Source organism: Barbatula barbatula (genome assembly GCF_947034865.1).
Source record: "Barbatula barbatula genome assembly, chromosome: 8".
Taxonomy (NCBI): domain Eukaryota; kingdom Metazoa; phylum Chordata; class Actinopteri; order Cypriniformes; family Nemacheilidae; genus Barbatula; species Barbatula barbatula.
Window position 1 is genome coordinate 2,337,574 of NC_136771.1, and position 20,525 is coordinate 2,358,098.

General features: G+C 37.2%; 3 protein-coding genes across 3 annotated transcripts; 1 reads left to right on the forward strand and 2 right to left on the reverse strand.

The window, feature by feature from the left end:
• Window positions 1-5: 5 nt before the first annotated feature.
• On the reverse strand, window positions 6-4,560 carry LOC306897517 (uncharacterized protein). The gene is made up of 9 exons (XM_079462332.1): window positions 4,390-4,560; window positions 4,240-4,299; window positions 3,438-3,752; window positions 2,558-2,896; window positions 2,285-2,407; window positions 971-1,180; window positions 732-884; window positions 606-650; window positions 6-449 (listed from the first exon to the last, which is right to left on the reverse strand). Exons 1-9 carry the CDS (start codon window positions 4,433-4,435, stop codon window positions 337-339), a joined length of 1,404 nt encoding a protein of 467 aa, XP_079318458.1. The 5' UTR covers window positions 4,436-4,560; the 3' UTR covers window positions 6-336.
• A 995-nt stretch (window positions 4,561-5,555) lies between these two features.
• Window positions 5,556-12,813, reverse strand: donson (DNA replication fork stabilization factor DONSON). The gene is made up of 10 exons (XM_079463328.1): window positions 12,288-12,813; window positions 9,506-9,592; window positions 9,233-9,436; window positions 8,505-8,683; window positions 8,110-8,288; window positions 7,918-8,032; window positions 7,698-7,844; window positions 7,397-7,595; window positions 6,406-6,621; window positions 5,556-6,287 (listed from the first exon to the last, which is right to left on the reverse strand). Exons 1-10 carry the CDS (start codon window positions 12,684-12,686, stop codon window positions 6,150-6,152), a joined length of 1,863 nt encoding a protein of 620 aa, XP_079319454.1. The 5' UTR covers window positions 12,687-12,813; the 3' UTR covers window positions 5,556-6,149.
• A 1,060-nt stretch (window positions 12,814-13,873) lies between these two features.
• tmco3 (transmembrane and coiled-coil domains 3) lies at window positions 13,874-20,335 on the forward strand. The gene is made up of 14 exons (XM_079461484.1): window positions 13,874-13,948; window positions 14,419-14,550; window positions 15,627-16,054; window positions 16,177-16,356; window positions 16,929-17,123; window positions 17,355-17,483; window positions 17,555-17,647; window positions 17,721-17,910; window positions 17,988-18,105; window positions 18,825-19,020; window positions 19,118-19,268; window positions 19,410-19,489; window positions 19,572-19,721; window positions 19,839-20,335. The coding sequence occupies exons 3-14, from the start codon at window positions 15,647-15,649 to the stop codon at window positions 19,950-19,952; spliced, it is 2,004 nt and encodes a 667-aa protein (XP_079317610.1). The 5' UTR covers window positions 13,874-13,948; window positions 14,419-14,550; window positions 15,627-15,646; the 3' UTR covers window positions 19,953-20,335.
• The last annotated feature ends 190 nt before the right edge of the window (window positions 20,336-20,525 follow it).

A 20,525-nucleotide genomic window follows, 5' to 3' on the forward strand; every position in this document is an offset into this window, starting at 1 on the left:
TTTGCTGTGTTTGTACTATTCATTTATTCATAACATAATTGAAAATAAATCGTAATTTGAAAACTGTAAAGCTAGAACATATTGTGGGAGGATAAAAATAAAAATGTAATTTAACTTAAGATTTTATGCTCCAAACATTGCTCTTTTGGATTTAGGAAAGGTTTTAAAATGAATAAGGTTTGACTTTTTCTAAATAGTACAGTGAATAAACTTTCGTGCTTTACAGATAACACAGACAAAGCATATAAAAATATCTTGCTGATTATAAAATCATTAATTCAGCTGCTTTCTGATCATGGAAATGTTACATCTGTTCATTTTCTTTATAAAAATAAATCAGTTTCTTGTAAAGAGCATCAGTAAAGTTAAAACTCCAGCCGTGATGAGCAGAACTCCACTGATGAGTCCAATGAGAATCCAGGGAATCTTCTCAAGAGAACCATACTGACCTGAGAGAAAACATGACATTATCCAGATCATCAAGTATAAAGAAAACATCCACTTTTTCTGGGTTTGAAAGGCAAATTCATCTTATTAAACAAGAAAATATAAACCAGTACGAATCTTATATAGTTTATCATCCGTTGAAAGAAGCTTAGACTAACCAGAAGAGGTTCTGGCTTCAAGGGGGGGTGACACATCTGTGATCTCTAAAAGAGAGAAACATAAATTAGATAAAACATCCTCTATAAACACGCTAGCATTTTCCATCTTAATCATAAGCAAACAACCTTCAGCAGACGTCTGCGCAGACGTTGTGCTGATGACTCCGGTTTCACTTCCCTCCACATGTGATACAGGGCTAAATGATTCAGTGCTTGCAAAATGCGTCCAAGAGCTGCTGGGGATCGACCCCGCGGTGGATGACATCTCAGAAGACACACCTAGAGAGAGAGAGAGCGGTTTCTCAACTACTTTGATGATTTAGGTATTTGACGAAACCGGTGAAGCATTGTGCATTTCAAAGTACCTTCAGCTGTGTCTGCAGACGTCTGCGCAGACTTTGTGCTGATGACTTCAGTTTCTGTTCGCTCCACATATGAGTGTGTTGATACAGGACTGGACCATGCAGTGCTTGTAACATCCGTCCATGTTGGCAGAGATGTGCCGGTTCGAGTGGCAGAGGTGTTGCTGGCGTTGGGGATCGACTCTACGGTGGATGACATCTCAGAAGACGCAGCTATAGAGAGAGAGAGAGTGATAACTTGACTAAAAGAATGATTTAAGCACTTGCATTTGACAAAACCTTGAAAGAATATGAGAAAAAGAAAGAAATCTGACAACTTGAGAAGACCTTTTATGATTTGGTCAAATCAGCTTTATTTATATATATTTACAAAGCAGCTGTACAAGAAAACATTGACTATAAGCAAAACATATAAGGTTATGCAAGTCAAAACACAGGTCAAATATAAGACAGACTATACATTTCTATATGCACTGCTAATTAAATAAAACTATACAATTCTAGCAGCCCCCCGGCCAGGCAAACAGTGCAAGACAGTATGCAAACGGTGGCGAGGAACACAAAACTCTATTGGAGGAGAAAAAAAACCTCAGAGGGAAACCAGGCCTAACCAGGGGATTCCAGTTCGCCTCTGGCAAAAACTGCAGCCTCTGCACAAGCTCAACAGTGAGCGCACAACAAGGCAAAATAAAAACATAATTACATTTAAGATTATCATTAATGCTTTTGACTTTTATTAAACATAAACACAACTTTGCATTAATAATATCATTAGAATGAATTGGCAAAAAGCTAACTACAGCAGGAAATATGTGTATTTACTAATATATACAAAATAAAAAGCATTAAAAAAATAATTGTGTTATTCAGAATTGTGATGTATTTTCAATGATCTTTTATTTAGATCTTTGTTTTTGTTTTTGTGTTTATTTTAGTTACACTACATAATTGTATTATTCCTTTGTTCACTGTAAAGTTGCTATATAAGACAACTTTATTTCATTTCAGTTATTATTTTAGTTCATCATTTTAGTTCCTCAACTTAAGCTTATTTTTGAGTCAACATTTGTCATGTTCATTTAAACAAGTTCTTATTTAAAAAAAAAAATGACGTCACATGACAAAAGCTGGACATCACCGTGACCGTGACTCTCTGAATACATCAATTACTACCAAGTAAAATCTTTTAAGATTAAGACCCATTTACAGGAAAGCTATCTTAATTTAGCAAGGTTTAAGGTCATAGACGAGACAGACTACATCATGTAAACATGTAATACTAAAATGTTAAACATCTTACAGATAATCTCAGAGTACCTTCAACGGTATCTGCAGACGTGCTGACTTCACTGGACCGTTCAGTGCTCGCAACAGACGTCCATGTGGGTACAGATGTGCTGGTTTGAGGATAAGAGCTTCTGCTAGTGCTCAGGGTGTACTCTGTGGTGGATGACACAATGACATTTAGTCTTATAGCAGATGCTTTTATCCAAATCATCAGAAGACACATCCATCTAAATAGAGTTACTCAGATTTAAAGCAACCTTGACAACAATCTGTAAAAAAAACTAAACAATGCTGGATTCATACCCAGAACAATGAGTTTATGTTTTTCTGGTGATCCGTTATGTAGATCCTCGTGATCGGTGCTCTTGTAGCGGCATCGATAAACTCCCTGATCCTGAGCTTTGATAGATCTGATTTTCAATGAGTAGATCCCTCGAGACATCTCCTCTCTGATGGGCAATGACATACGACTGCTATCGACGTTAACAGCAATCTCTCCAGACGTGATCCGCAGAACTTCACGTTCATCTTTAAGCCAATGGATGTAAATATCTTTCCAGGGGTTACTTGAGGGGACGTTGCCGAAACAATGCAAAGTGACATTTTCACCCACCGCAGCAATAACAGGAAAATCTAAGCGTTCTTTAAAGACAAAATAGAGACAAAGTACATTTTATTAATGACATTTGACTTATATTGAGCGTTTTAACTAATAAACTTAATTAAGTATATTTTAAGAATGCTTTACTAATAGCAATGTACTAATAGCATACTTCTAAATGTACTACTTTAGTAAGCAGACTTTTTAGTGTACAAAAGTATACTGTTAAGCACACTTTAGTGTACAATATTTAACGTCGAGTACACAATAGTTCCAACTAAGTTTTAGTTATTCATTGCTATACTACAGGTAAACGTATCGGTATACTTTGTACTAGTTCTTGTTGCACATTTTCAGTGTATGAAAGTAAACAATCTCAGTCAAAAGATTTAGTACAGTATAGATCAAATATACTTAGAGACTAAGTCAATATATTATTTATAAGAGTATTAGCATACTTCTGAGAAGAATAGAAAATGGACTGAAAGTACTTTTTCATTTTTACGTTTAAAAGGACGAGATGATAGCACACTTGCATGAACTTCTTTTCAGGAAACGTATGTAGTTTTTGTGACCACGTACCTAACACATCTACAAACAGTGAGCAAACCGGTTCCTGGCCTCTCAACAGACATTGATATATTCCTCCATCACTAAACATGACGTCTTGTATCACGAGGGAGAAATCGTCAGATTTCGTTGGGTCTTTGAGGAACACTCGGTCCTCATAACCCTGTCCCGCGATGATGCGGCCTTCATGGAGAACAGCCACATGTTTGCCCATCGCCTCCCAGTGCAGCTCATCTTTGGGAAATCCTGATGTATTACACGGCAACAAGACGCTTTCTCCTGGAAACACCCTGACCCTATTCCCCTTAAGATAGAACGCTAGACAAGCTGAAACAGATAAAGTTTTAAAATGTCGTTTTATTCCACAAACAAGAGCTTCAATCGTATTTTACAGTCAAGAGGAAACCATGAATGGTCTTAAACTTGATCTTAAAAAGCGTAGTCAACTCAACAAGCTTAGTCAACTCATGATAACTCATATTTTTAAGTTGAATTAACTTAAAATATGAAGGCAACGGTGTTTAGGTTGAACCAACAAAAAAATTGTCTACAGTTTATAATTTCTTTTTGTAATTTAGTAATAAACATGTATTTTATATGTACGTTTATCAAAACAGTTGCTTGTATAAAGCTGCTTTGTATGAGCCATTGAAATTGTCTGACCAATCAGTTTTGACTTTATTTCTTTGACAAATATATTCAGGTGATAGATTTGATTTATCATCATCTAATTGTGTATTTGGAATGCTTTATAATGTTGACTTCGTAATGTTATTCATATGCAAAATATACAGAGTAAATAGTTATCACTTACCATTTAGGGCTACAATCGAAATAAAAGCAGTGCCAAGAATATTCATTTTCCTCAGAATACCTAATAGAAAGAAACACAAAATTCAGAAATAACACTTGAAATAAACCATTTTCTGTAAAACTATGAACATTATCAAACACACAATAATACCGCTTGTGCTAAAGGATTCCTTAAAGCAGTGGCATCGAAGAACCATTTCATTTTTGCTTCAACAAAGAACCTCGCATGATCTTTTTCCACTACAAAGAACTTTAAAGGTTCTTCAAGGAAGGTCATGGATCCCTTCAGCTGCTGACTGCTGATGCCATTCATTAAGCTACTGACACGACACGATATTAAAGGGCCACTGCAGACTCATGGCCAATATTAGACATGACACATGTTGTCACATTTATACATGAGAATTAAAAAAGAAAAACATCTCTAAATTGAAAGCTCGCATGAAATCACAAAATCATGCAACGATACAGGGTTGCGTTGAAGACAAAACGCAATAGCAGAGCTCAGACATTCTTCTTTTTTAAGATTCTTATTGCAACAACTTTTCTGTTCTTTCAAAAGCAACAACATGCACTGCTCACTATATGTCGTGTTATATTATAGCCTATAATACATGGATGTGTTAAAATAGTGCTTATCTGACATCACGACTACTGAAACACACTTCATGGTAACTGCACATTTTGGCAGCGCGTGCATATAAGAGAAGCCTCAAACTGAACTTACCGAATATCCGGTTATTATATTATCATCAGAAGAGATGGTGTGATTTCATTCAGTGTTAGTATGAAGTACAGAACCGCCGTAAGGAGAGAAAGTCAATCTGTGTATTTTTACATGCTTGTGCACGCAGATGCAACTTTATGTTTAGGGTTCGAGGTGACATGGGTGTTAAAATATGACCTGAAGCCAAAACATAACACGTGCAGTATTACAACTACAGTACATAGCATTGACAAATACTTTCACAGTGTTATATCTGGTTTATGCTTTTCGATCTTATCTACAAGTGTGTTTTTATTTTTTGAATGCATTGAATGTTGAAGGACTGGCAGAATGGGAAAGTTTAGACAGGTCACTGCCTGCCACACGAGCACTGGAGTCATTTTCTCAATGAAGGAATCCTTGGCTTGACCCCTCACAAGTATTTACACACTATTACACACATGTTAGGCTTGTGATACATTGTAATATTTTGTATTTACTTGCTCTTTAACTTATATTATGCTTTATATATATATATATATATATATATATATATATATATATATATATATATATATATATGGTGAACAGTTATGCATACATATGTCATTAAAAAAGCAATCTCTGTTTGAAACATAAATTGCAGGTTACATTGTGCGTATGTCATATTTCACAACTTAGTCCCATTTTAGTATATAACTTAATTTTCTAATATAAATTCGCATTTAAAAAAGGTAAAACATGATATTCTTCTAAGCACCTTGGTCTAACCCTAATCTCGATAATAATTTAGTACCATCGTATTCTCATCTACTACAGAATATGTAAAACCACACTAAAAGAAAGATCATTTTATATTCCATTTAATATAACGAATTCATCCAAATGTGATAAACATTTCCACAGTCTGAAACATCACAGTAAGCTGCATTCGACACATGCTTAAACTATTCATGATAAAACGATGCTTTTAAAATCATACACTTATCTAAAACCGACTGAAATAAAACAAAATAAAACGAGGCAGTGCACATAAAAAGCTAGAGGCTGTAAGTCAACGGTCACACTATATACAACATCTATCACGGATATAGTCACTCGTGTCAGATGGTACAGTAAACCACAGCGTCACAGGCAGATTCATGTTGCAGAGGATATTTATAGACGTGGCATGTCGTGGGCTCTTCACATGCTGTCACAGCATCTCAAGACCTCCAGCTGTATGAATGTCCTCTCATGTGCAGCTGTCTGAGGGCGGATCTGCCCAGCGTGCTGTGTGCGGCCAGCTGCTGAACTGTGCTCTGCTGTAGACCGCACCTGCCCAAATCTTGCACCACGTCTTCCTGTGAATAATGTAATAAATGCTTCATTAGCGTTCATGACACATTACATCAATGTTTCTTTCTTTGTAAGTCGCTGTTAAAGCGTCTGCTAAATGCAAATGTCTGTCCAATCATGTACCAGTGTCTCCGCTTCAGATGTTTGGCTGATGGGGACATTGAGGACAGCAGTGGGCTCATGTGTGTATAGACCCACAGAGAATTCGCCCTTCTGAGCGGGTTTCAGCAGCTGGGTCAGCCCGTGCACCGTGTGAGGCATGATGGGTCCAGTCACCTCCAGACTGCACACGTCCTGGTAGCCCGTTCGGATCCGAGTCTTCACATTCACTGTACGGGCCTGCGGACACGTTTAAAACCGACGTTTTGTGTTCATGTTATTTCAACATTAGGAACAAAAATGACTTTCATTTTGTCTTTTTATTAATACCCTCCATACAATATATCATATCACTCATATATTATTTATAATACTTAATAAATATGATGGCAAATTGTATAACCAGATTATAAAACAGTGGTGAACTCAAGACAGATTAGACAAACTTCATTATAAAACTTGTGAATATGAATGCAAAAAATAAAATGGCACTTGTATGTGATTAAAGATATTTGGAAGAATTGCCCCCCATTGAAGGAAAAGTTCCTTGATCATGTTTTTTGTTCTGTTGAACACAGAAGAAGATATTTTGAAGAATGTAGGACAGCAAACAGGTCTAGGGCACTTGTACAACCATTGTATTTTTTCCTACTATGGGAGTCAAAATCTGTCTGGTTATAAGCATTCCTCCAAACATCTTTCTTGGTGTTTATCTGAACAAAGACAGATTTAAACAACTCGAAAGTGAGTAAATGATGCCAGAATTTCTATTTTTGGGTGAAGTATCTCTTAAGGAATCTATTTGATATATTCCTATATGAATTGTATCATAAGCCCATAGTAAATCTATGAAAACAAAAACATCTATGAGCTCCTGTTTTTAGAGCAGACAAATTATTTATAAATATGTAAACACAGCAAATGATGCAAATACATCAAGCTAATTAATGATAAGAGAAAAGCAACTACAGGACAAAAACAAAGGAATATTTTCATGCCCCATAAGTCATCAAACCTTGAGCGTGTGCAGCGAGGCTCCTCTGAAGGCCGTAGGGGCCAGAAGTGTTGGAGGAAGTCCGGCCTGAGATCCGGCTCCAGCGACCAGACTCTTACAGTTCATGAGGAAGTTCAGCAGAGTGAACGTGTTCGAACCCTCGACCAGCACCACTGATTCCGGTCTGTGATCTAACCGAACCTCTCTGTGTTCCTTACGACTGATACACGATTTAAGGAAGAACGTTATTCATATCTAGTCTTATTATACCATTTTTAAACAAGAAAGTATTAACCCAGTGTCAGTCGAATAAAAAGGATACAGTTGAATAGAAATAGCATCAGGCTTCTTAATCTTGTCCTGGACTCCCATCTCCTCCAACCACGAAAAACCATCATCACCATCACCATCCTCCTCATCCTCGTCCTCGTCGTCATCATCAACCTCATTTTCACTGTGTTCACTCTTCCTGTAGAAACATACGGCATGATGAATAATTCCAGCAGTGTTGACATTTTATGCTGTTGTGTTTCTATACTCACCCTGCTTCACCGCTCTTAGCCGGATCTTCGTCGTCAGCCTGTCGAGAGCTCTCGACCTCAGATGCGTCTCTGCTCTTCTTCTTGTCCTCCAACAGGGGGAGCGTGAACTCTATTCCTAATCACAAGACACACAAACACAGAGTTAAATCTGCTGGACGTTTCATCACGTTGTGACAGTGCGGTGATTCGTACCCGCATCTTTCATGGCCTCACGCAGCCCTCTGGTGGTGGGAGTGAGAAGTGCGCTGATGCTTTTAGCACCGTTCAGACCAGCGGCTCTGAAGAGAACAGTGAACTGATACGAGCACAGGTAAAAGTACGGACACAGTCTGGCCTTCAGCAAACTGTACAGAGACGTCAGACTCACAGACCTACAGAACACACGACAAACAATACAATTACACATTACCAAGACTTTCACATGGAGTGCTCAACATTTGGAGCAGGATGGCTGGTATAACGCTGATATACACAGTATTTGAAGAATTTTAATGATTTTCTTGCTAAAAGTAATCATGGATTTGACCAAATATTTACACAAAATATTTCATCACTTTGTTTTAGCATCACAAACTGAAATCTCTCACCAGTTGCTCATCAGGCTCTGCTGCAGGTTGGCGTCATGCGCCCACGGCGTGATCTTGCCCAAGAATTTTCGCTCGGCACCGATCCGTGGGAAGAGAGAGAGCCAGGAGAAAGAGGGATGCTGCCAATACTGCAGACACTGCTGAAAACCACAGCGCAGCTCCGCACAGCCCCGGGGCTCCTGCAACACATCACATATGAATTACAGAGTACAGAAATAAAAATGCCATTTCTTATGTGCATTCAAATAAATATCATCAAACTGCAGTTGGTTTGTTTTGATTTACGCCATAACTACAAAAATACAGCTAACTGACACAATAAAACACAATAAAACATAACATAATAAATTAAAAAAATTGGCAAATTGGAACCAAACTCTTAATAGATTTTATTTATACTCAAATTTGGGACTTTTCTGGTTTGAGAAGCTTTCTGTTAGGGTTTAGCATTCTTAATTTGACTTTTAAATTAAAGAAATGTTTATTGTTTTTCAATGATCGATTATTCAATTTTTTTTCCATAGTTTTTGACATACAGGGTTCAATGAAACCTTCAATATTGTCAATTCTATTACAAATTTGATGTACCACATAAAGCTTTACAAGCTGATATGGATACATTCTGGAACTTAAATGAGCAAAATGATCCCTTCTGTACGATCCAATGCAAAACTCTGATCAGTCTTTCGATTGATGAATGTATAACCTCTTCTTTACTGTATCCTTACTTGTATATTAGGTGGTAAGCTGGCATACGCAGCCCTGCAGTGAGCGGTCAGGCCCTGTGCTTCCTCCTGAGCCTTGAGTTGCTCCGCCCAGCTGAACGACTGAGGAGACGTGAACAGCAGACGGGTTTTCAGGGACCAATCGGCCGGGAACTCCAGGCACGGATCAGACACACCTGCGTCACAAACCGCACGGCCGTCTGGACTCTAAAGGCAACCATCAGTCAGTGAAGCTCGCTAACCCACAGAAAACATCTGACTACCTCCATCACGCACCTTTAACACTGGATCAGACCTGACAGGCCCAAACAGATCCTCTTCAAACAACGACTCGTCTCCAGAGATAGACTCCGGCTTCTGCAGCTGATAAAGCAACACAATGACAAAATGAGTCCATGTGTCAAACGGTTAACAACAAAAAACAGACTAATAACAATATTTTAACACATATATATTATATTGGACTTGCCCATTACGTCATAATAAATTATATACTACAATGCATTTACACATTAGCCTATTCTATCATGCACTTATATAAAGATACAATGATCTCATATATTTTTATGAAATATTACATATTTAATACAAATGCACAACTGAACATGCATATATTATCATATAGACTGTTATAAACGCACACATAATATTACCATATAGTTTATATGTAATTATGGACTTACACCTGTAATAATTGTTATAATGCACTTACGTTTATAATAGTCTATATGATAATATATGCACGTGCATCATAATACGCATGTTCACGTGTGCATTTGTATTAAATATGTAATGTTTCATACAAATATATGAGTATAATATGTCATATTTCATAAAAATATATGAGTGTAATATATTATAAACATATATTTTTATAGAATATTACATATTTAATAAAAATGCACACGTTAACATGAGTATTATAATGCAATTGCATATATTATCATATAGACTGTTCTAAACGTACACATAATATTATCATATAGACTGTTCTAAACGTAATAAAACACATAATATTATCATATAGACTGTTCTAAACGTACACATAATATTATCATATAGACTGTTCTAAACGTACACATGATATTATCATATAGACTGTTCTAAACGTACACATGATATTATCATATAGACTGTTCTAAACGTACACATGATATTATCATATAGACTGTTCTAAACGTACACATAATATTATCATATAGACTGTTCTAAACGTACACATAATATTATCATATAGACTGTTCTAAACGTACACATAATATTATCATATAGACTGTTCTAAACGTACACATAATATTATCATATAGACTGTTCTAAACGTACACATAATATTATCATATAGACTGTTCTAAACGTACACATAATATTATCATATAGACTGTTCTAAACGTACACATAATATTATCATATAGACTATTATAAACGTACACATAATATTATCATATAGACTGTTCTAAACGTACACATAATATTATCATATAGACTATTATAAACGTACACATAATATTATCATATAGACTGTTCTAAACGTACACATAATATTATCATATAGACTGTTCTAAACGTACACATAATATTATCATATAGACTGTGTTCTAAACGTACACATAATATTATCATATAGATTATTATAAACGTACACATAATATTATCATATAGACTGTTCTAAACGTACACATAATATTATCATATAGACTGTTATAAACGTACACATAATATTATCATATAGACTGTTCTAAACGTACACATAATATTATCATATAGATTATTATAAACGTACACATAAAATTATCATATAGACTGTTCTAAACGTACACATAATATTATCATATAGACTGTTCTAAACGTACACATAATATTATCATATAGACTGTTCTAAACGTACACAAAATATTATCATATAGATTATTATAAACGTACACATGATATTATCATATAGACTGTTCTAAACGTACACATAATATTATCATATAGACTGTTCTAAACGTACACATAATATTATCATATAGACTGTTCTAAACGTACACATAATATTATCATATAGACTGTTCTAAACGTACACAAAATATTATCATATAGATTATTATAAACGTACACATGATATTATCATATAGACTGTTCTAAACGTACACATAATATTATCCTATAGACTGTTCTAAACGTACACATAATATTATCATATAGATTATTATAAACGTACACATAATATTATCATATAGACTGTTCTAAACGTACACATAATATTATCATATAGATTATTATAAACGTACACATAATATTATCATATAGACTGTTCTAAACGTACACATAATATTATCATATAGACTGTTCTAAACGTAATAAAACACATAATATTATCATATAGACTGTTCTAAACGTACACATAATATTATCATATAGATTATTATAAACGTACACATGATATTATCATATAGACTGTTCTAAACGTACACATAATATTATCCTATAGACTGTTCTAAACGTACACATAATATTATCATATAGATTATTATAAACGTACACATAATATTATCATATAGACTGTTCTAAACGTACACATAATATTATCATATAGATTATTATAAACGTACACATGATATTATCATATAGACTGTTCTAAACGTACACATAATATTATCATATAGACTGTTCTAAACGTAATAAAACACATAATATTATCCTATAGACTGTTCTAAACGTACACATAATATTATCATATAGACTGTTCTAAACGTACACATAATATTATCATATAGATTATTATAAACGTACACATAATATTATCATATAGACTGTTCTAAACGTACACATAATATTATCATATAGACTGTTCTAAACGTACACATAATATTATCATATAGATTATTATAAACGTACACATGATATTATCATATAGAGTGAAATGGGTGTACATGTTATTATGGACCTGTAATTATTGTTATAATGCACTTACAGTTGGGACCCTCATCTCAATGGCTTTGTCTCAACTGGCCATTAATTTAAACTTGATTTTTTTTGCACCACAACATTTTTACTACAGTAACTTTTTCAACTTTACCTGATGTTGTTGTTGTTGTTGTTGTAAAAGCTCTTCTCTCAATGAAGTTCCCGCATTTACTCGTTCATGTGGTAATTTCCCATCCAGACCCGCAGCTGCCGTCGTCTTCCCGTCCGGAGCGCCGACACCGCAGACGGTGTGCGATAAAGCTCTTTTCTTCGGGCTGTTGTACGTGTTTTCAATGTTCGCGAACGGGTTTCTGCGCTTAACGCCCGCGCCGCCCGCCCGGCCCTGCGTGTTCAGCAGCGGCCCCGGTGAGAACGGACGGACCCCGTCCACCGACACCACCGGACTCGACGCTTTACCCCCGAACGTTTCGCTCCGCGCGCGTTTCTTTCTCATCCGCAGAACATCGGACGGCTTCTTAAAGCTGGGAGAATAGCAACCGGCGTCCGACATGTCTGATCTCTCGAGCGGGAAGAAGAAGAACAACAGCTGCTTGTTTTGTTTCGCAATACGACGCTCTGAATTTCGCGCTTAACGGGATGACGTCGTAAAGTTGCGCGGGCATGCACCCGACAAAATAAAAGTTCAGACCGTGATCGTTCTTAGTTTATAATTTTAACCAGTTAAAGATAAAAATCTTATTAGTTAATCTACGCCCCATTTCACTTCTCAATACAGATTATAAATTACTCACTAAGACATTACACTTTGGAATAGGCCAAATTATATAGCCAAGTAAATCATATTAACAATATCAGATTAGTTTTAGATAGGATTGAGTATAAGCACATTATGAAAGATGATGGGTTTATTCTATTTGTGGATTTTTTAAGACATTTGACATGGTGGAACACACTTTTATTTAGCAAACATTGAAATACTTTGGGTTCGTCCAAAATGTATAAATGTTATAAGTATGTTATATAGAGACTTTAAAAGTTAAGTTGCTCTTTCTGAAGGCACTTACTCAATATTTAATGCGAATACGGGTATTAGACAAGGATATAGTAGCTCACCTGTGTTATTTATAATGACTGAAATGTTTTCAATTTTGCTTACGATGTGAAATACATCAGGTATTAATTCGATGGGAAATGATTGTATTCTTCATATATAATAAACGGCGAATACCCCTTGAGCTTCAGTATATGAAGATTTTCTCAGACGCTTAAATTAAATCGATCAAAATGTCAGCCAGATATATCCATCTGTTATATCCCAATAAATTTTTTTATTTAAAATAAATATTTATGCGTTTGGATCTCAAGAAGTGTAAGTTAAATAGGAAAAATAATGTAGGAAAATGTAAATTAATGATGGATGCTCCAGCCATCTGTTTACTATTAATTGACATTTATCTATATTAGTCCATACATTGTCATCTATTATTTCTTCATCTTTAGAGATAGCCTACTTCCTTCTGAATTTGAATGTTGGGCAGTTATTTAGAGTTTACATTTCACATTTGTCTAGATTAAACCCGAAGCTTTAACAGAATGCAAAGTTAATGGTGTTTGATGTTAATTTTGTTTAAATAAAGTTGTGTCATCTGCAAGGTGCGTTATTTGTCTATGTAACACATGTGTGCGCGGCTCCGTGTGCGTGCGCGCGCGCTGCGCTGGCTCCCGCGTCCCGACATGTGGCGTCACAAGAGTGCGATTGTTTCTCTTGGATGTCCAGTTCAACCAGTCTGTCCACTGCACTGCGATAGACGGGTAAGAGCAGAACTGTCTTTCTCTTTACGGAATGACATGTACACAATGTTTTTAAACGTCGACCGTAGATGCCGATAGATCGTTTTATCGTTAAATTTAACATGTAACCTCACGGACATGCCGAGTAACGTTATCTTCCTTATATTTCCAGTATACATTGATTCACAGTCATTGGTATTAGAATGTCTTTTTTAACAGCTGGTTATTATTTTCATTATAATATCAAGTAGTGTTACATTCTGCTTTTATCCTTTTTCATGGAATCTGTTAAATCATTTATTTTTCATTGCAATGGTTTCTGTTCAGAAGCAGCCGATTCTGTCAAATCACCTTTCTTATGTAAATCGCAGGAGATTTTGCTTTAGTTATCAGCTGATACTATCCAGATTTATTGAACAGTGTCAATCAATTCTTTATCATATTTACAGTCGTTTTCCTTTAAATGTCAATGTGTTTGTGTGTTGCTGCAGAATGTAGGTGTGGTAACCAGCAGGTAAACTTGTCATGTGGTGACACACCTGTTTGAGCTCATTCTGTCACATCTGCTGGTTAAGAAGTGCCACGCTGTAAGATTTGCAACAAGTCAGCGTTCATAATATTTGGTAAGTACTTTTTAAAACTATTACTAACTAAACTGTATTATTTACTGTTTGGCGGTGTTTGGAAAAGGCAGTGAAGCCAGAATGTTTTCAAAATAATGCAATGAATAGTTTTATAAATGGATAACATGAATTGTTTATTGAAAGGTCAACTCAACCAAAGGGGCCCAAAAAGTACTTGGTGACCCACATTGCTTTTCAACCATGGAAAATGGGTACAGTTTACATTAAGTGTCTTATTATCGTAGATTCCAAAAGATAAGATCTCTTTAATACTTCTTTAATACTAAAAGCGTGCGTACTTTGGCTAAAGATGCATTTTTCTTAATTTTGGACATTGGCATGTAGTAATGCAGCTGGAATTGCAAAGGTCAACACATTCTGCTATAATATTTTTGCTTACTACAGTATGGACGGATTTAAGTTAAGTACCTACTTTTCGACCATTCAAAGGCTACGTTCTATATCATATGTGTAAGAGCAGTATGAATAGATTTCAGCCATGCATCCGCCATGTGACCCGTATGCTCTTTGACCTATGATGAGTTTGAACCAGTCTGCATGTAGGTGTTGGTAAAAAAAATGATCTATTGACGATCCGGGTATTTCTTGCATACTTTTTTTGAATACTGAGGTTTCAGACATACTGTCCATGACTCTAGAATGTATTTTCGCTTACTATATGAAATAGTATGTCATTTGTCATATTTTGTGTACAAAAATAACGATGCTTTGTAAAGTTTTAGAAAAAATCTTAGATACAATTTTAAATTTTGTTTCTACCTTTATGAAATAGTAGATTACTTAGTAAATGTGCATTCTTTGCGTTTAATATTTAGTCTTCTCCATTGTTTAGTTCCTTTGTAAAATACTTTTTCTGTGGAACAAAACAACATTTCTAGCTAGGAATTTTGGTTGGTTTTACACGAAATGACCCCTAATACAAAATCTCAAAATTAGGTGAAAATTAAAAAATCAATCAGGTGGTAGATTTTTCCATAATTCATGTACAAAATCAATGTCATGTTTCCAGACCCGTTTCCTAAATGCACCGATTTATCTGTTGTCTGTCTTTTCAGCTGAATCTACAGAGGGCCAGATGCGAGGTCTGTGTGTGCTGTTGTGCTTTGGCCTGGTGGGGGCGCTCCAGTTAGAGCAAAAGTTGGCTGAGCCAGGCCTGCCTGCGACCAAGAACCGTGGACACCAGTCGGTGATGGAGAACTGCCGCCGGCTCTCCAACCTCCTGAGGCAAAAGAGCTCAGCAATTCGGAAACTAGGTTTGGCAGCAGCAATGGTGGAGCGGGACAAGACGCTGTCGCAAGCAGAGAAAATGTTCCGCGTGCACACGCTGGAGGTCTTTCAGAGGGAGCTGAACGAGAGCGAGCACTCCCTCTTCCAGGCCGTGAACGGGCTCCAGAGAGTGTTGAAGGGAAACTTCAGAGACGTGGTCAACATGAAGGAGAGCAGCAGGCAGAGACTGGACGCCCTCCGAGAAGCCGCCATCAAAGTATGATGTCATCCGTACTTTTAGTCTGTTTTTACAAGGAGTAGGCTTGCTTATATTCGCGCAATAAGCTGCTAGAAAACTCACATTTTCTTTCATGCATAATGTGATGTGATCGTTTGCAGGAAGAGCAGGAGTACATGGAGTTGGTGGCGGCTGAGAAACACCAGCAGGAGGTGCTGAGGGAGGTGCGGGACAGTAATAAAACCCTCTCTATGTTGGATGAGATCCTGGAGGATGTTCGGAAAGCTGCTGACCGACTGGAGGAGGAGATCGAAGATCACGCCTTCGACAACAACAAACAGGTATACACTGGCATAATCGATTCAATAAAATGAATATAATACTGGATCATCTTCTGACAACCATGCGTAACATTCTAGAGGTGAGCAAACACCCCACATCATTTCCTAATAGTGTGTTCACACCAAACGTGAGTGAAGCATTAAGCGCAAGTGATTTACATGTCAAGTGTTTTACATGTGAAGTCAATGCAAGGACGCGATGGCCTACTTGCGGTGCGCGTTCGTTTCATTCGCGAGAGTTGAAAAATCAGAACATTGGCGAAAATTTTCGCCGCGTTAACCAATCAGGAGCTTGCTCTAGTTGGGCTGTGAGTGGGCGGCGGAAGCCCCTCCCATGATGCGAATTCACGTCTGTAATGAAGCGAATTTTACGTGCGAATGATGCAAGTAAACTAAAAATGTTCAAGCGTCCAACTACACGCGAATAGCGCGATTTACCGCGTTTGGTGTGAACATTCTCCTTGTTGAGAATGATGATCTGAGAGATTTTGTAGCTCGAATTTTCATTCTACGTGAAAGCATGATTTGATAACATGCGTGACTGTACTGTGCACCTCTCTGTTTGTGTTCAGATGAAGGGGGTGAACGTGGAGGCCGTTCTGAGAGTGGAGGAGGATGAAGACGACAGTAAGAGGAAGAACATGTCCAGACAGATGCACAAGGGCAATCTGGGGCTCAGCATGCTGATAGACTCCCAGAATAACCAGTATGTGCTGACCAAACCGCGTGACTCCACCATTCCCCATGCTGACCATCACTTCATCAAGGTCAGTGCGTGAGACCGGACCTCTGGAATACGTTTTTCGCGCTCTTAAGAGCAGTTTGCGCCCGTTTAGGGCTTCTGTAGAAACAACATGGTGAATTGTTTATAAAATGTTTAACTATCAGTGATGATACGTGTACATCACATGTCAAATGGGTTGTTGTGCCCCTTCAGAAAAATGGTGCACCAGCTGTTCTCTAGTAATATTTAGTGTTTATTGTGCTTTGTAATACAGGATCTGGTGTATGTGGTGATGTTGTCTTTGCCGTGTGGATGGTTCTGCGCAATGCTGGGTCTGCCGCCCATGTTTGGTTATATCATCTGTGGAGTTCTGCTCGGACCGTCCGGACTCAACAGCATTAAAGTGAGTAAAGCACATCTTCAGAGTCATATCATCACGTCTGCAGGACCGCTAACTGTTTCATCTCTGTGCAGTCGATGGTTCAGGTGGAGACGTTAGGAGAGCTGGGCGTGTTTTTCACTCTTTTCGTGGTTGGTCTGGACTTTTCACCCGAACGACTAAACAAGGTAAATGAAAGCAAAGATGTTGAGTATGAGTAGGGTGTTTACGGATGTCTAAGTTCGCATTTGTTTTCTCTAGGTTTGGAAAATCTCCGTCCAGGGCTCTGGATATTTAAGTCTTCTGATGGTGGCCGCCGGGCTTTTTTGGGGTCAACTGCTCGCTCTTCCCCCGACACAAACAGTCTTCATCTCCAGCTGTCTGTCTCTATCCAGCACCCCCCTGGTGTCTCGCTTTCTCGCAGGAGGATCAAGAGGGGAATCAAAAGAAGGTGAAGTGATATCTAAAGAAGCATTTAACATCCAAGCACTTCACATCTGTAGTGACGTCTGCTGTGTGTGTTTACAGGTGAGCCAGATTACAGCAGTGTTTTACTGGGCATGCTGGTCATGCAGGATGTTCAGCTGGGGATGTTTATAGCCGTCATGCCCACCTTAATTCAAGGAGACACTGAAGACATGGACAGGTGACTGAAGCTTTCACCTTTATTTCCGTAGATATAAGATTGAAATGTTTTGCTTTCTGATCATTCTTTTGATAGTCACAGAATATGTATTAGGAAAAGAGAAACGTTGGTATAGGTAAATTGTTCATCCTTGCATTATAAGCTTAACAAAACATTAGCATTAATAGTTAAAAGTTAATATCGTTTTGAAATAATAGTTTATAAATAATATTTATTCAAATATAAAATTCTCACCTGTAAAGGTAACCCCATTTTGGGGGAATTTTAGGGAATGTTCATATGGCACAATTTTTCACAACAACAATGTTTTGTGGGCAAGAAAATGCAATGAGTTCGACTTAAAAAAGAACAGCATGATATTTGTCTGTGTACTGTGCATATTAATTTTGTGTTTATAAAAAGATACAAATACATATATTTAATCAAATATTTAAAATCCAAAAATAAATAAACATTTATATACCATTTCAATTATTGGTAAATGGAAGTTAATACGTACAAATTTATTGGTAAACAGAAGTAAATACAAAATCGAAATATTTCCTAAATATGTATACGTGTATGTGTTTATAAAAACTAAATTAATATGCACGTTGCACAGACAAATATTACGTAAACGCAAACTCTTTTATTATGGATGCTATATGTCATACTGTATTATGTTGAGTAGTTTTTCTGATCTGAATCTTAATCACAATGGATGTTGTCATCTGTTTCAGTGTTGTGATGGCCACGCTGCATGTTCTAGTTCTTCTGGCTCGGGTCGTGGCGTCACTAGCCGGGGTGCTGATGTTGTGTTGGCTGATCAGGTCTCATCTGGTCGGCCCGTTCTACAGAAAGCTGCATGCGGAGAGTAAAGGAAACAAAGAGATCATGGTGCTGGGTACTACAGCGTTCGTCTTCCTGATGCTGACCGTAAGTTCGACGGGCTTTTCTCTGTCACATTTGTTTAATGGTGAAAAGTTTAAAGTGATGTTGCTTGTTAAACGTGGTGATGTTTGTACATGCGCAGGTTACAGAATGGATGGGTGTGTCTATGGAGCTGGGCTGCTTCCTGGCAGGTGCGCTTCTCTCCTCACAAGGTCACATGGTCACTGCTGAGGTCATGAGCTGTGCTGAACCAATCAGGGATTTCCTAGCCATCATCTTCTTTGCATCTATTGGTGAGAAGAAGGAAACGGCACATTTTTTCTTTTTAAATTAGCATCTCATGCACATTATTATCTGTTTAACCATAGCAGAATGTTCTTGTGTGTCTAAATGTTTAGATACTTTAAATGATAGATAAACGTTGATGTTCGCAGGATTGCATGTTTTCCCAACCTTTGTCCTGTATGAGTTAACCATCCTGTTAGTCCTCACCTTCACTGTGGTGATAATGAAGGTAATTACATTTGAATTCCATCACACTCATTTTTTTGTCATTTCAAATAAAGTTGAATATTGAAGTCAACCTTCTCTTTCAGTTCATGATGGCTGTGCTGGTACTGTCCACCATTCTCCCCTCGAGCTCGCGACACATACGCTTTGTGGTGTCTGCCGGACTGGCCCAGGTCAGCGAGTTTTCCTTCGTTCTGGGCAGTCGAGCCCGGCGGGCAGGTATCATCTCTCGTGAGGTCAGTGAACATCCTGTAAAACGTTTGCCATAATTATCACTATCAGGATTGTAATTACAATCAGTTTGTTTGCGGTTCTGAGAAACGGCAGATCTTCCTTTCTTCTTCATCGTGCAGGTGTACCTTTTGGTTCTCAGTGTCACTACGTTGAGTCTTCTCCTCGCACCCGTGTTGTGGAGAGCCGCCACGCTGAAGTACATTCCCCGCACAGAGAGAAAACCGTTCACCTGACCGAAGAGCTGTCGGATCCAGAGGCTCGTGGTTTGCTTTCTTTCCTAGAGAACGGAAAGACATTTTTTTTCTTCTGATGGACAGGAGATGTTTACGTCAAACCCTTCGGGATTAATGTTCTCCCTTGTGTATCTCTTTAATGCATCATATTGATGATAATCGCAGAATCCATGCAGATTTCTGAATCATGATAAAGGCCAGTGTGTGTAGAAAGGACTTTTATAATGTTTAGGTATAATATATGACCAAAATGTTATTTATTACTATAATATACTGTATGTGCCTTGAGTTGTCAGCAGACAAACCAAATAATGTAGATGTTAAAATCTATTCAGTTAGGTACTGTAAGGCATGACTTGATTAATGAATGCGCACAGGACAGCTTTTGCATTATTTAGAACAAAATCTTGTAAGTTATTTTTATATATATATATATATATATATATATATATATATATATATATATATATACAATTTATTTGGATTGTGTGTTAAATTGAGAAAGTCTACTGCACCTTCAGGGTTTAAATGAAATGTTGGATGTTTATTTCAAAGCGAATGTGAATGCACATT

Excerpts from the sequence above, each read along its gene's own strand:
- LOC306897517 (XM_079462332.1), bottom strand. The coding sequence starts at position 4,435 with ATGGTTCTTCGATGCCACTGCTTTAAGGAATCCTTTAGCACAAGCG. Across the intron at positions 4,300-4,389 it reads GGAATCCTTTAGCACAAGCG|GTATTCTGAGGAAAATGAAT; the intron begins GTATTATTGTGT and ends TCTTTCTATTAG. Across the intron at positions 885-970 it reads GTCTGCAGACACAGCTGAAG|GTGTGTCTTCTGAGATGTCA; the intron begins GTACTTTGAAAT and ends CTCTCTCTCTAG.
- donson (XM_079463328.1), bottom strand. The coding sequence starts at position 12,686 with ATGTCGGACGCCGGTTGCTATTCTCCCAGCTTTAAGAAGCCGTCCGAT. Across the intron at positions 8,289-8,504 it reads CAGAGCCTGATGAGCAACTG|GTCTGTGAGTCTGACGTCTC; the intron begins GTGAGAGATTTC and ends TGTGTTCTGTAG. Across the intron at positions 8,033-8,109 it reads TGAGGCCATGAAAGATGCGG|GAATAGAGTTCACGCTCCCC; the intron begins GTACGAATCACC and ends TCTTGTGATTAG.
- tmco3 (XM_079461484.1), top strand. The coding sequence starts at position 15,647 with ATGCGAGGTCTGTGTGTGCTGTTGTGCTTTGGCCTGGTGGGGGCGCTC. Across the intron at positions 17,124-17,354 it reads CTGACCATCACTTCATCAAG|GATCTGGTGTATGTGGTGAT; the intron begins GTCAGTGCGTGA and ends TTTGTAATACAG. Across the intron at positions 19,490-19,571 it reads TCACTGTGGTGATAATGAAG|TTCATGATGGCTGTGCTGGT; the intron begins GTAATTACATTT and ends CTTCTCTTTCAG.